At 42.2% G+C, this 15,170-nt stretch overlaps 2 protein-coding genes across 9 annotated transcripts in view; one reads left to right on the top strand and one right to left on the bottom strand.

Moving 5' to 3' along the window:
- Positions 1-15,170, top strand: part of LOC102443686 (uncharacterized) — a 62,310-nt gene that overhangs the window by 25,543 nt on the left and 21,597 nt on the right. For 3 of the 4 annotated variants that reach the window (XM_075914979.2, XM_006130681.4, XM_075914905.2), the window contains 4 exons: positions 1,607-1,833; positions 3,886-3,949; positions 6,258-6,320; positions 7,848-8,934. In XM_075914979.2, coding sequence (XP_075771094.1) covers positions 1,607-1,833; positions 3,886-3,949; positions 6,258-6,320; positions 7,848-8,045 — 552 coding nt within the window. In that variant the 3' untranslated portion in view covers positions 8,046-8,934. Of the gene's footprint in view, positions 1-1,606; positions 1,834-3,885; positions 3,950-6,257; positions 6,321-7,847; positions 8,935-15,170 lie in introns of those variants that run through there. The other variant, XR_016348573.1, reaches the window with a different exon arrangement.
- Positions 9,069-15,170, bottom strand: part of DCBLD2 (discoidin, CUB and LCCL domain containing 2) — an 81,066-nt gene continuing 74,964 nt past the window's right edge. For all 5 annotated transcript variants that reach the window (XM_075914424.2, XM_075914478.2, XM_075914595.2 and 2 more), the window contains 2 exons: positions 14,169-14,309; positions 9,069-12,965 (listed from right to left, as the gene is read on the bottom strand). In XM_075914424.2, the coding sequence (XP_075770539.1) occupies positions 12,538-12,965; positions 14,169-14,309 (569 nt within the window). In that variant the 3' untranslated portion in view covers positions 9,069-12,537. The remainder of the gene's footprint in view (positions 12,966-14,168; positions 14,310-15,170) is intronic.

Below are 15,170 nucleotides of genomic sequence, written 5' to 3'. Positions count from 1 at the left end.
ACTGGTTCACCAGCCTGGTGGATCTGACTGTAGAGAGCCTGCTCAGGCTACCCCAGTGCCAGATCTAATCACTCAGAGCTGCGAGGCCGGGGTGACACTCCACCTGAGCCTTCCATCTCTCCACCTAGCAGCGTGGCTCCTCAGTGGCTCCCAGTGTCGGAGCGAGCCTGCTCCAGAGGAGTCCAGGAGGTCCTCTTAGAAAGCAGAAAGCCGTCCACTAGAGCCCTTTATAAGGCTAAGTGGAAGAGGTTTACTTCTTGGCTGGAGGGCAGGACGCTCGCTCCAGGTGAAGGGGCGGTTCCGACTGTCCTGGAATTCCTTCTCCACCTGTGGAAACAGGGCCTGGCTACAGCCTCCCTAAGGGTGTACCTGGTGGCCATAGCGGCCTTCCACGCCGGGGGGGCCAAAGGTCTATCTTTGCCAATCCGTTGGTTAAAAGATTTCTAAAGGGAGTCAACAGGATGATGCCATATGAGAGACCTCCGGTACTGGCTTGGGACCTTAACCTGGTCCTGACTGCCCTTATGAAGCCCCCGTTCGAGCCCCTGGCTTCATGCTCTTTGATACATCTGTCCTATAAGGTAGCTTTCCTCGTGGCCATTACCTCGGCCAGGTGGGTGTCAGAGATTAGGGATCTCACCTCAGAACCACCTTACACGGTGTTTTTTAAAGATAAGGTGAGGTTGCGTCCACACCCGGGGTTTCTTCCCAAGGTGGTCTGGCACTTCCACATGTCCCAAGATATTTACCTGCCAGTGTTTTACCCCAAGCCACACGCGTCGCCCAGGGAACAGGCTCTGCACTGCCTGGATGTTAGGTGGGCGTTGGCTTTTTATATAGATAGGACACAAGAGTTTCGTAAGTCAACTCAATTGTTTATTTCAGTGGCAGAAAGGATGTGTGGTCAGCCAGTCTCAGCGCAGCGTATATCCTTGTGGATTACTTCCTGCATTCAACTGTGCTACGAGGGCGCGGGTAGACCACTGCCGCGCATAACAGCACATTCCACTAGAGCCCAGGCAACGTCGGCGGCGTTCCTGGCCTGCGTGCCAATCTTGGAAATCTGCAGGGCAGCAACCTGGTCATCGGTGCACACCTTTGCAGAGCATTATGCAATCACGCAGCTGGCCAGGGAGGATGCTGCCATCGGGACGGCAGTTCTGTGTTCTGCAGAATAATAAAATAGTAGTTAGTCACCTTCCGACCCCGCCTCCGGAGGGGGGACATGGCTGGGGACTCGCCTAATCAGAATGGACATGAGCAAGCACTTGAAGAAGAAGAAGAAGAGGTTACTTACCTCGTAACTGTAGTTCTTCGAGATGTGATGCTCATGTCCATTCTGCATCCCACCCACCTCCCCGTGTCGGAAGGAGCCGGCAAGAAGGAACTGAGGGGGTGGGAGGGCCAGCAGGGGTATATATGCACTGGTATACTGGCGCCACTCCAGGGGGCTCCCTGCTGGCCCTATGGATACTGCTAAGGGAAAAAAGCTCCGGAATCCATGCACGCGGCGCGCGTACACCTAATCAGAATGGACATGAGCAACACATCTCGAAGAACTACAGTTACGAGGTAAGTAACCTCTTCTTTTCTGTCTTTACTTTAGAAAGCCTCTTATGATAGAACAGTCGAACTTGGAAGAGCATTCCTGGGTAAGAGAACGGATCCTGACGCTGTTGAAAAGTTGCCACCAAAAGCTGTGCTTGGGCAACTGAATCCTGTGAAACTGCAGCTTACCCAACAGAAGGAGAAGGCTGAACTTCAGGCACTACAAAAAGAGCTAAAGATGCTAAAACATTCCCTTGCCCAGTTGCCTCAGAAACAGGAAATAAGGTAGAAGAAACCAGTAGGTTTAGAGGTTTTTTTGGAGGGGAGGGAGGTTGAAAATCTTTTTCTAATTAATACACTTAATTGCAACTTCATAGTGTTTAAACATACCATGACTAAAGTAGGACTGTGGAATAAACGTAAGCTACAGCTTCCCTTCCTCCCTCAACCCCTCTCCTCTCCCAGTTTGAGGACTCGGAAGCTGTGCTTGGGCAACTGAATCCTCAGGCTCCATTCAGAATAGAATGGCACTGTATTTACATAAGACTTTTTTTTTTAACCAGTAACTCAAATAACTGGGTGGGTAGGGGGAGAGAATGCATGTAGTCGGTAGTATTAACCGATGATAACTTATCCCCTGAAAACTTAGCTTTGCTGCCAGAGGGAAACCTCCCTTGGAGCAGAGTGAGCAGCTCTTGCCTAACCAGTTCCCAGCGAGGAAGTTCACTGACCTGCAGCAGCGAAGTCACCTTCCCCAGGACTTTAGTGTAACTGACACCATTAACCATTGTTTAAACATTTAGTTTGCGCTCTAACATCCCTTGTTTAAAAGCCATCCTTATATATAATACAAGTGCAAGCTGGGTTTTGTGTCTCAGGCTGGATTGTTGAATTACATTAAAGGGATGCAGAGAAGAAACTAAGTGTGGTGGACTTATTACCATGTATGTAGTGCATTCTGCGGGAGTAGAAAAGTTGAGCTGTGAGAAACTTTCTATAAATATGGAGTAATATATTCTGGCAAGCATGGGGCTCATTTGTGCAGTTCCTAAGCTATCTGTGTTGATATTGGGTTAACTGCATACTGAATAGATGTCTAAATGCTGCACTCTAGTTAGGGATGTTAAGTGTGTAATTCGTTAATCGTATAGTTGACAAAAATGTTGACGACAAGCACTCAGTCCCAGCTTGTGCCGGGTTCTGGGAGCTACCCTCACTGTGGTTCTGCACTGAAAGTATTGTAGGAGCTGCGGTAGCTCCTGGAGTCGGTGCCAGCCAGGACTGAGTTGGGCTACTGGTCAGCCCTCTAAAAAAAAATTTACTGGGGGGGAAGCATGTATTGGGGTAGTGTTAACTGTTTAATTGACCACACTATTACATCCCAAATTCCAATTGGCTGGATGTTCCCTACACTTTGTCCATTCAGCTGTACAGAGAGGGAGGGCAACAAGTGTTAACATATGCCTTATATGGGAAGATAAGAAATGTCACAAGGCTGTATTGTTTTTACAATGGCATTTCTTTTTTCTGTCACAAATACAAAACATCAGGGTCCAAATTGTGGGTGCATGCAAAAGTTGCTGTGAACAAGTCCCACTGATTTCACTGTGTCAGAAGAGGTTCCCCAGTTGTTAAGCCCTTGAAAAGTCTAATTTCACTGCATTTCAGTTAATGTGCATATTTCAAATCATGCTCTCAAGGCTCCATTCAGAATAGAATGGCACTGTATTTATTTAAGACTTTTGCCAGTAACTCGAATAACCAGCATTTGAACTGATTTGAGTTCCATGCCCAATGCTAATTGGAATTACACCTATTTAAAAGTGAATATGATCCTTATGCACAGGGCTCAACAAATAGTGTAATCTACTCGCTTGTTGCGAGTAGATTACACCCAGGAAGAGCCGGCGCGGAGCGATCTGCGCATGCGCAGAACCGCGCGGCTGGCGAGTGGGGCTTACCGCCGCTCGGCGTGCATAACTCCTCAGTGGTGGCAAGCATACTGAGGTACAAGCATGCAGAGCCTATCTGAGAATACTGATGGCACTAAATGGTCTTTTGAACTGTATCTAAGAAGCAGTTTGCTGCATTGATTTCATTGTGGCTTAAAACCACCTATATTTTTCGAACAACCCTTCTTTGAAGAAGTCACTTCTTTGAAGGATTTAACATAACCTCATGCAAATTCTTAAATTAACTAAATATTCCCCTTTCGTCCCTGTCCTCTGGCCTGTTGACACCAATTTATTAAAAAGGCTGTAATTCCATAAAGGAGTTCTGATGACCATCAGAATTAGAGAGCATACTAAGGACACTTTTAATGTGTGTGTTTTCCAGGCTGGAAAGAGGGTTTTGTAAACAACGGATACAGGAAGCAGAACACAGCGTACAGCAAGCACAAGTATGTTCCATTATCTTTGTTGCCATTATCTTCAGAAATAACCTCTCCTCCTAATAATTCCCATGGCTTTCTAGAGTACAGTATACAGACTTGTAAAGAAATCGTATCTGGGATACAAGTTCAGCAGATAAAATGGTTTGCAGCATAAGATGATGGAAGGGCTATGGGAGTACAGAAAAGTGTGTTTATGGAAAAAAGACAATGAGGGCCTGGTCCATTGAAAGTAGGTGATTTGTAGTAAGTGGTGGTGGCGGCATGATAAAGGTGCAGAGATTGAAGCCCAATTTCCCCACTCACTATTACAAAGCTTGCAGGTTAAGATTACTTATTTTTGTAAAGCAGGGGTGCGGGAACGGTAAAATTGCTTATTACAAATAGAGCCTGTGCACGTTTTTTATGGAGCTTTCATGAATTTTCTGGTTAAAAAATAAAGATTATACTTTAGTAGCTCAGGCAGCTGCAGCACCTTCAGTTTAGTTTATGGGGGAGCCTCAGCCTAGAAATACAAAGGAAGGATATGAGGCTGATCATGTTGACAAGAAAAACTAAGCTGTACACATCCAAACATTTGGACTGTTTACGGATCGGTAGCAAATTTGGTTGACTTTTTTTTCCTTCCATGTGAAAAACCTTTTTGCTCATCTCTAGAGATAAGTAAACTAGAAGTGCAGAACTTTTGTAGCCTGGAACTGTGCTGTAAGCATTTCCTTTAAGGCCCTGGTCACCAACCCGTCAATTGTGAGGCGTTCGGGGGCCCTCCCCATCTTTTCCCACCCCCAAGAAGCCCCACTACCTACCTCCAGCGACAATGGAGATGGTGCCAGCTTCCTGCGGGGTGGATGGAAGTCCTGCAGCTGCGCGCCACTTCCGGAGCTTCTGGAAGTGTGCTGGCTGTTCCCCTCCCCTAGGTTTGTGTGGCGTGCCGGAAACTTGGGTGGGGGGGCAGAGTCAACAGAGGAGGCACATACTGGGGCTTCCCTGCTTGGGCGGGGGATGAGGGGGGGAAATCCTGGGAGGAGGCAGGTGCGGGGGGTGCCCTGTCCCCTATTCCCACTGGCACCCTGTCCCCTCTCCCCGTCCCCCACTGGCACCCTGCCCCTGTCCCTACTAGCACCCTTACCCAGTACCATGTCCCTTCCTCCCACCAGCACAGTTGGGGCCATATTAGTGAGGCTTGGCAGTTTTTTGGTGGCGTGGTTTTTTTTTTTTTTTTTTTTTTTTTTTGCATCTCGCATGTATAGCCTCCAAATGACTCTTCTTTGGGTCAGTGACCCCTGACTCAAAACAGGTTCCCTGCCTTTCTCATAAAGACAACGTAGAAACTTTTTTGTTTGACACTGTATTTTATTTAAAAATGAAGCCTGGCCAACAAACCCTCAATTGGGGGCCTAGCCCCCATCTGGCCACAGCCTCATAACACTCCTGGGCACACGTGCACACACCCTAGATCTGAGCCCATCATACACTGCACCCCCCTGCCCCGAGCCTCTCACATCCACAAGCCTGTAGCTTGCTTAGTACACCAACCCTCCTGAGCCTGGAGCCTCCACCCCCACAAGTGTCCCCTTCTTCTGCATCCAAATTTCCTCCCAGACCTTATACCTCACCCCTTCCCGCACCCAAATCCCTCATTCCCATCCCAGGGCCCACACATTCTGTCTCAACACAGCGAGGGTACGGCTAGAGTGCAGGAGTTTTTCCAGGATTCCAGAGAGATCATGGAAAAACTCTTCTAAATCCAGGGATGCATTTGTTCTTCCACTTGTTTTAGTGGAAGAGCAAACATGGTCTTTCGGTAACCCCTGTATTCCTTGTTCCACAAGGAATAAGGGGGCTTCTGAAAGAAGGGTTTTTTCCGACATTTGGTCCAGTCTAGACAGGCCAAATATTGGAAAAAAACCTCTTCTTACAGAAGAATCTTAAAAAAAAAAAAAAAAAAAGCAGCAGTGTAGAGTGCTTAAGGGCTGGGGATAGCAAGTGATGGAGAGGAGAAGAATAGCGAGGGCAGGGCAGGGTCTTGGGGGAAGGATGGGATGGTAGATCTTGGCTTGTTCTGACATGTAAAAAGGTTGGAGACCACTTCTTTAAGGTGCCCTCCTATTTGATTTTCAGTGACTGTAGAGGATAACAAGAAATGTATGTACAGTGTGGCTTCTCCATCATTTTCACAGGCATTGGGGAGCAGATACGAAATTCCAGTACATATTATGCCCTGCACCATTTGCAGGGGCTGCTGTACTCTGTCCATGGGATTAGCCATCTATAATTCACTTAATAGCTATTGCATTTAATCTTTATTTTCTACCAGGAAGATGTGGAGCATCTGAAATGCAAAATTGAAGCAGCAAGGTCAAAACTAGCAGAAGTTCAGGTCAGTCATGAATGTGGGTGCAGTGTTTTGGAGGAGGTGGGGCTGTGGCACACTCTAAATGCTTGGCTTCCACTGTGCAGAAATAGTAACTATAGTCCTGAGCTTTTTTTTGTTGTTCAGCTGCCCATACTAGAGATGTTAAATATCATCAGTTAATTGAATAGTTGATTAACCTCATGAATTCTTATCAGTTACTTGATTATTCTGTAGTCCCTGGGGCTGGGGCTGGCAGCTCCTAAGGAGCTCCCTGCCAGGTGGGAGCTGGTCTGTGAAGGGAGCCAGTGGCGGTAGTAGCCCAGTGGGTGGGGGGACTGAGCTCCCAGACCTGATGCAAGCTGAAATGGAGTCAGGCTGCCTGCCCACCTGGCTCCTAATACACTGCAGAGCTGCAGCAGGGGTAGGTTCTGGACCTGGTGCAAGCCAGCACTGAGTTGGGCTGCTGGCCAGCATGCTTAAAAAATTTACTTTAGGGGGGAAGGAGAGAAGGCATGTAGTCTATACACTTTTGTTTATCAGTTAATTAACTACATTATTACATTCCCCTCTTCCCCTGCATGTCACCTGGCAGGATATTATTCCCATTGAGACTTTTATGGCTGTCCTTGACAGATTGACCTATATATATTCCATGATCAATCTTAGCTTGGCTATGTAGCATGAGAGAACTACGGTTCCTAAATGTATTTTTAAGTGATGTTAAAGTGTTACGTAAATGTGTAACTGCTGAAAGGGGGAAGGCAGGCAGGAGCTGGTGTGCATGGGAAGGGGCTTTTAAGTCAGTTCTCTACATGTATTCCCCCCCCCCCCCAGGCTGATACAGAGGCAGCAGGGGGAGAGGGGAAAGGCACTGTGTATAACGTACACATTAACTGATGAGCCTAGGCTCATCAGTTAAACTGTAAACAGTTACTTTCACATCCCTAGTCCCAATATTCAGTATTTTATACATTCCCTTATACTAATATAGAGACTTAATTACAAAGTAATTGTTAAATTTCAAGGAGGATTGCTTTGAAGTGGCAGCAGGTTCACTATCCTACTACCTTCACTCCTCTGTATCAGCCCTCCTCCCCCAGTCTGTTCAACATAGTAAGAGATTAAGGTTAGGTTGAAAGTGCACATAGAATTACTAACATTAACACCCTTGAACAGTCTGTATGGTGGCTGTGTAGTCATGATTACTGTTCCCTCTGACTTTTTCCATGCATGTGCAGAATAAATGTTATGTGCACTGAGGCATATGCAGATTTTCTCCACTAGTAGAAACACATGCTGCTGGCAGTTGTGGGTACTCCACTGATGAGCTAGATGGCATTTGAATCTTTCCAGTGTGGTCAATGCAGTACTCAGTTCAAAGAAAAACCTGACCAACTATTGAAACCTTGGTTATCAGTGTCATAGCTGCTGCCCCCAAGGCAGCTTTGAAACACCAGGCATTTTTTTAAAACTTATGGCTGAGGGAAAATATGAATAGCCTCTACATCTAATTTTAGTTAATATGTTTGTATTTAACTTTTTGCCTTTTAGGTACAGCTCTGTAACACAAGAGTTGAAATAGAGAAGTGGCACACTTTAAAAGAGAAGACTACTGTTTCTCAGGTGCTGGAAAATGTCCAAGGTTTTGACAATGATTATCTTAAGAGAAGACTTAACAGACTCTTGCGAAGAACAGATATATTTTTAGAAAGGGAAAAAATTATCAAAAGACTTGGTCTTTTGGAATGAGTCTGCATCAAATCTCAGATGACTAGGTCGACTCAGCTTTTAAGGCTGGCAGGATACGTGCATTTTTCTCCACGTTATATAATCTGTTTACTCACAATTTAGATGCAGCCAGAATCATAAGATTTGTGGCTAATGACTGTTTAGAGAGAAAGACATAAAATCTGTTTACTCACAATTTAGATGCAGCCAGAATCATAAGATTTGTGGCTAATGACTGTTTAGAGAGAAAGACATAAAATCTGTTTACTCACAATTTAGATGCAGCCAGAATCATAAGATTTGTGGCTAATGACTGTTTAGAGAGAAAGACATAAGAGAACTCTAATGTGCTTGAACCATCAAGTGTGAAAGCCATCAGGAATTTTGCACTGAAGGTGAGTGGTAAAGTTAAACTATTTTTTACCACATTGTGTGTGTGTGTGTATATAAGTTATATATAATTTATGTATTAGTGCCTGTGTGAATTTAGAAGTACTTGCTTAGGTTAGGAATTAATTTTAGCTGCAACATGACACCAGGATTTTTGTAAGAAACAGTGCTTTTCATTCACCATACTATAGCATGGAGGGGTGGGGAAAGGGAAGCCTTTTCCCTCTAAACTGTTCTTTAGAAATCCTGTTGCTTTAAAACAAGTAATAAATGGAGTTGAGTTACAGTCAGCATAGTAAAATAAACTTTTACAAAATGTGAAATTAATGCTAGTAGTTTCTATAGGAAACCATGAAGGTACATAATTTTACATTTATTAAAATAGCATCGGCCCCTTCTCTTCCTATTGTTAAATGTATTATAGAAGAACTAGATTCACCTAAGCAAAAACTGAATACATAGTGTGGAAGGAGTACATCTTTGGCTCCTACAAGAAAAGAGCAACGTATGTAGGCTAGAAATAGTGTCATAATTTAAGGGCACTGAAATTACACTGCAACCTAAAAATGAACCCTCCATACAAAATAAGTGTACAGGGCATTCTAGTTTTAGACTCAGTATGAGTTGTCAAAGATACACATTACAACCTAGATGTTTGTTTTACATGATCATTCTTGAACATGATTTTTATATTTATATACACACATTTATTTAAAATACATAATCATTATTTATGCAATCTAAATTCTAGCAATATATACAAATCAGTAACTACAGTACATGCTGAGGTAAGAAAGTACATTCTGGGAGAAGAATAGACATTTTTCATACCAAACAAAACATTACAATATTTTGTAGTTGTTATTGCTGGAGAACAGCTGTTGCGGGGGTCTGAACATCTTTGAGTCTAATGGAGGGAGGAGAGGTTTCATGCACTGCCCCCCACACAATCCCATTGACTGGAAAATGGCCACTGGGAGCTGCCTCTTGTCCACAAGCAGCTTGTGAAGCACCTCCCTCCCCCTCCAAGCTGTTCAAAAACCACAGGGTCTTGGAGCCAGTGTGGGGGGTGTGGCAGGCTATCTGAGCAGGTAAGTCTCCCAGCTGGAGCCTGCCTCTGGCACCCCAAACCAGATCACAACTGTGCCCTTCATCTAAAGTCCCCCTCTTAGACTCTGCATCCCAATCTCTAACTTCAAGCTCCTAACCTCTATCCCCAACCTCCTCCATTAATATGGAAGAGTGCCCTTGACCAAATTCTTGGAGTGCATTCCCCCCTCAAATTATTACCCACCCCCACTATAGCAAAGAACCCTTCAGTGTACCTCTGGTTTTATTATACAGGGGACAATGCCACCTGTAGCTGTCCATCTCACATTCAAAAATTGAGTTAAATCTACACTACGCCCATTGGTTCAAGTTTGTTGCCAAATGTATATTATGCAGTTGTACATTAACAATATTTTGCTATTGCAGCATATACATTTAACTCATCAAATGCATGGGGCAAATGTTTTAAACGTAGCAAAAGAAACCTGAACAGATTTTGTAAACCTGGAAGGAGAACTGTATAATATTTAGGCTTTTTTAAAAAGTCCTGATCTTTTAAGATCAGTAACAACCAAATCAACTTTAAAGAATCTAAATTTTAAGAAGTTAAGTCATTACTGATTTCATCAGCTGCTTTCTATTTATAGAGACTTACTGCTGTGGAAGGATTTTGCATTGTGATGGTTTTTCCTACTAAAATTTGAATCTGCTTTAAGAAATGAGTTGCTTTGAATAAAATTCACTTGTTCTCATGTGCTCCAATTGGTACAGACACAAATCTTTTTTCCCTGCACCATTCAAGCTATTATGAAATAAGTTGTGATGTTTGTTTTGACAGGTTGGACCAGTGCTCTGCTGCTGGGGTTTTCTGGTCCAGCTTCATTGATGGTCCTATTGGACCAAATAGGTTCGTGTAATTAAATTTATTTTAAAAGCATTGTCAGACACTTTAAAAGTTAGAATCGCCAACATCTTAGTTTCCTTTAAACAAATTAATACAATTAGGCACATACCACAGAACAAGCACCAGCTGTCAGAATTTTATCCTTCCACTAAATTACTAACCCTCTTTGTACTAGTCCATTGTTTAAACTTCCATCAGAAGGCGGATGCTTGTAGGCCTCTTTCACATTTAGAGACCAATCCTACAAAACTTTTCTGATCAGTACAAGTAGTCCTTATGAGTTGAGAGTTTGCAGGATCAGTCCTTAAAACAGTGTAGATAATCACAAATGTGATAAGTCTTAGTACCTCAGAAACAGGAGAAAAATAAATTACGTATCACATTTTATAAAAACTAAATAGCAAGGGAAAAGTCAGTAAATCTTTTTGATTTGCAGCAAGAATAAAATTTTCTAACACTGGGGAGTGGCACAGTCACTAGTTTGTATCCATTTATACAGTCCTTGGACAAAAAGCAAGGCTCCTTTGAAATATGTATATAGGAAACATTCTAACATTAAAGTCCATAAAACTGGGCTACTGTGTAGTCAAGGATGTCACTTATTTATAAATTATTGTTTATCTTCCCAACAGTGCTATTATATTATTAAAATAAAGCTGTTTTTCATTACTCATAACAAGCTGTGCTTTGTTTCCACAAGACAAGTGATTTAAAATAATTTGTCACAGTATTTGCCATCTTCAAACAGCATTTAGAGAAGGTTTAATTTTCATTTGACAAAACTATGGAGTTTTCTAATCTACTTCTACCTACATGTCTTTGACCTAATCTCTTTTTAGAAAATTGTTTCTCTTAATATGAAATTGAGCACAGCTTTTATTATAAAATACAGGTAAAGTAGAAACAATCCAGTATATGACAAATCCCATGAGTTACATAGTGGCTTCTGACCTGTTGCGCACACAAAAAAATCTTGATTCTTAAAATTTATTTTTACCCTTCATTCTAGTGAAGGGTCACAAGGACCCAATTTTCAAGTGCACCTGTGCCAAAACATACCTGCTTACAGTGCACCTGCAAATAAACCATATGCACAAACTTTCACTCATGTATGTGCTTTCATTGGGCATTTTTGTGCACAAGTCTGAAAGTCTGTCCTCTCTCAGCAATACTTTCCTACTGATTTAACCCACTATGAGTTTTTAAAAAGATTAGTCTCAAATAAACCTGCAATTTCTTTGAATAACTAAATTGTCAGCCACATGGCAGAGGCAACTGGGAACATCAGAGGCTTCAATTAGGATAATTCAGTAGTCTCACTTCCTAGCAATAAACTCACAAGTAACAATTATTAAGGACACTAATCATAATGTAGTTGCTGTTTAGAAGAGAGTCAAGTCTTTGTACAGAGAGGAACCTATCCCTAGAAAAGAGCAGGGGTGCGGTTCTGTGGCCTGTAATGTGCCAGGAGGTTAGACTAGATGATCCTGGTGGTCCCTTCTGACCTTAAAAATCAATGAGACTTGGAATACGTGGCAAAGATAACATTAAAAAATTGTTCCTTCAGAAGTCACTCACCTAGAGATTTTCAGCAACTCGATTGCCAGTCACACAAAAGGCATAACACTTGTGCTAAATCCTGTTTCCAATACAGTTGGTGGTGGGACTTTTGTCCTGTAGTTCAGTTAACAGGAACAGTCCCAGAAACTTCCGTAAGAATTTTTGACGTTTTCTTCTAGGGAAGATGGGTGCAGTTCCTCAGTTCTTAGTTGTGGATTTCAGGAACAGTACCTTCAGCATTGTCTAAATGTTTGGCGCTTAGGTTATAGAAAATGTATCATTCCTCTTCATTCAGCATGGCAGTATTTCCACTATCAATCTCTGAAGTTCATCTTAGAGCATGCTCCTCATTTACAGTAGTAAATTGGATTCTCATGATTTCTCAACAGGCAAGCATTAATCATATGTATATACCTTCACAAAATGGCAGAATTGTTAGTTTCCTAGACCTTAGATATATCACATTTTGTTTAACTCCACATTACAACTTAATAATACAAAAATTCAATGTGATTGCAAGCTGACATGATCCCGTCACCTTCAATGAATTTTGTTTTAAGAACCCACATTTGCTACCCCAAGCTCATTCATTACTTACCTCAGTTCTCCTCAACTTCCTGTGAAATGAGATATACTCTGTGGTACCTGGTACACTAATTCATCTACAGAACCTGGTCCAGGCATCCCCTTTGGTGTATCATACAATGCATGTGCAGATGATGAGCTATCTGTCCTACCTGTAACTTTATTGCAAGTTCCCATTATGGGAGGAGCTTGGTTCCCTGTAGCCTTGAAAGTAGAAATAGAAGAGACACCAAGAGGTGCAGTGGGATGACCTGACATGTCCATTATTATTGGGGTTGCATATTCTGGTCCAGTGACAGGCAGTGGTTCAGCATAAGCATGATAAACCTCTTGTACAGGTGAGTTGTAAGGATCCACATCAGCATAGCTTGCTTCTTTTCCTTCTTCTGGTTTAAAGGTAGATCTTGGATGAAGTGTGCCAACAATTCCTCCTACCAGTGGTTGAGCATACTCTGTATAATACCACAAAAAAGGAGAGAAATTTACAGATTAGTGGCATTACATTAAAAAGAGAAGCCCCTCATTAGGAACACTGACTTGGTCCAGTGTGGTAATTCCAATGGCCCATCTATTCCAGAAGAAGGTACAAGAAATCCAGCAGTAGACTATTTTAGTGTGAGCAGTAGCACCATATATAGTTAATCTTGACAGACTTCCTATTATAAAGACCCTGATTTCACTTGCTTTATAACTGCCAAACTTCAGTTGTTTGGGCTGAAAATTTCACATGCTGGATATCTGCCTGGTAGATCTACATTTCAGTTAAAACGGTTTAGCTCTTTCCAATTCCCAGATGTCAAAGATGTGGTTTTTGCTCACCCATGAAAAATAATTTTATACATGCTCAGTAGAGTTTTGTTAGTTTGATAGGTCACTTGAGGTGCAGACTGGGAAGAAAACAAATCCTGAGTGAGAGAGACTGGCAAGGGAAGCCCTAAGACAATTCCAAAGGGTGGGGAAGAGACTAAGATGAGGAGATGGGAAGATACGTCTGGGACAAGTTGTGGGCGACATGCAGGCAGAAGGGTTTGAGCCCACTACAGAGTCGAATTAAACCCTGGATTCCTGAATCTCTACGTTCCTCTGATGTCAGCAGCAGCTTTCCTCATTCCCCTGTAGTGCTGGTCCACAAAGAAGATGGAACCTACTATTTCTGTTAGTCATTCTGTTAACTCAAATAGTAGAGGTCTGTGCTGTGGAGGCAGGGGTTTCTACAGTGCTGTTAAAAGGGTTAATATGATTTCATATGATGGAATGTGTTTTTTCAGTTTGCCTATTGAAAACACTTGTGTGGTGCTGCTGTAGTGCTATATTGAGAATGCTATTCCTCTGACGAGGGCTTCTCCCATGAATATAGTGCTATCAGCTTGGTAAAACTGCATCGCACGAGTGTGTATTTTTCACACCTCTAAGTGACAGTTATACCACTGTAAGTTTACAGTATAGACCTGGCATCAGGCATCTGCACACAAATTAAGTTGAAAGAACATTATGGTTGCCTAATCTAAACAACGAGATGACAGAACAGGTAAAGAGGATGGAGGAACATACCAAAGTAAAGTCTTGTGCTCTCTGTCTCGAGCACAAACCGGATTTCAATGATAGCAAATTCATGCAGTATAAAACATATCACACATTAAGCCAAAAACTGGTACCTGTAGACTCCTCTGTCTGTAAGATGGCTGGGACTTCTCTTGCTCTCAGGTGACTAATTTCGCTGCTGCTATAGCGAACAGGGGTATCTTCATGCTCTGCTGACTTGGCAGGGAGAAACTGCTTCATGCCTTTCCACCATCCTTCCAGATTTTAGAAATAAAAGAATAATGTAAGAACTTAAAATGTTGCTAATAAAAAGACCCTGGTAATTCATTCAAGTAAAATTACTAAAGAAGCTAAAAGCATCCTACACATTTCTTAGTCTCTGTGAGACTAGCCTGACTTTTCTTCTCTCCCCTCAGAAATGACATGTCAAGACATTAGTTAACCCTATGTACAGGACATTTTCACTTATATAATTTCACTAAAGCAACTGGGACAGAATGACTACTCTAGCCCTGAATTTCTGTGTTACCACCATTGCTGGTCCTGCTGTGCAGATGTAGATATTTTGGTAGGCTCAAAATATAACATGGAAAATATTACTGGGGGCATTTAGGTAATTTTAAACACAAGCTTACTTGTGTTGAACAACACAAGCATTCTTTGTCAAAAGGGACTCCTGTATTACAATTCCTATGCTACAGATTTAAACCACCCTCCACCTTTTCTCCTTCCTCTTGTAACAGCCACGTACTTTCAATACTATAAAGTCCTACAAAATGTCAGACCTACATATGTTCTTCAATATTCAGAACTCATAGGATATTTGATTACTGTATATACAAAATTATTGCTCAAATGAGATTCCTTGTTTTATTTCTCATATATTAAATGGAAAGATTCGAACCTTATAGAATTTCAAGTCAGTATAATAGATTTTCAAGTCAGTATAATAAGATTCTGAGTGGCAATCTAATAATATATGTCAGAAAAAAACAAAGTCTTTCTATTTAAACTAATGCGCAGAAATATCGATGAAGTTGCTAACTACTTTCCGAATAGTATCCTTCCTGCCTTATCCATCCACTGACTTTGATCTTTATCTACTCAGGTTTAAT

This window comes from Pelodiscus sinensis, chromosome 1 (assembly GCF_052426305.1).
Source record: "Pelodiscus sinensis isolate ZL-2025 chromosome 1, ASM5242630v1, whole genome shotgun sequence".
Lineage (NCBI taxonomy): Eukaryota > Metazoa > Chordata > Testudines > Trionychidae > Pelodiscus > Pelodiscus sinensis.
This window is presented reverse-complemented; position numbering and strand designations above follow the sequence as displayed.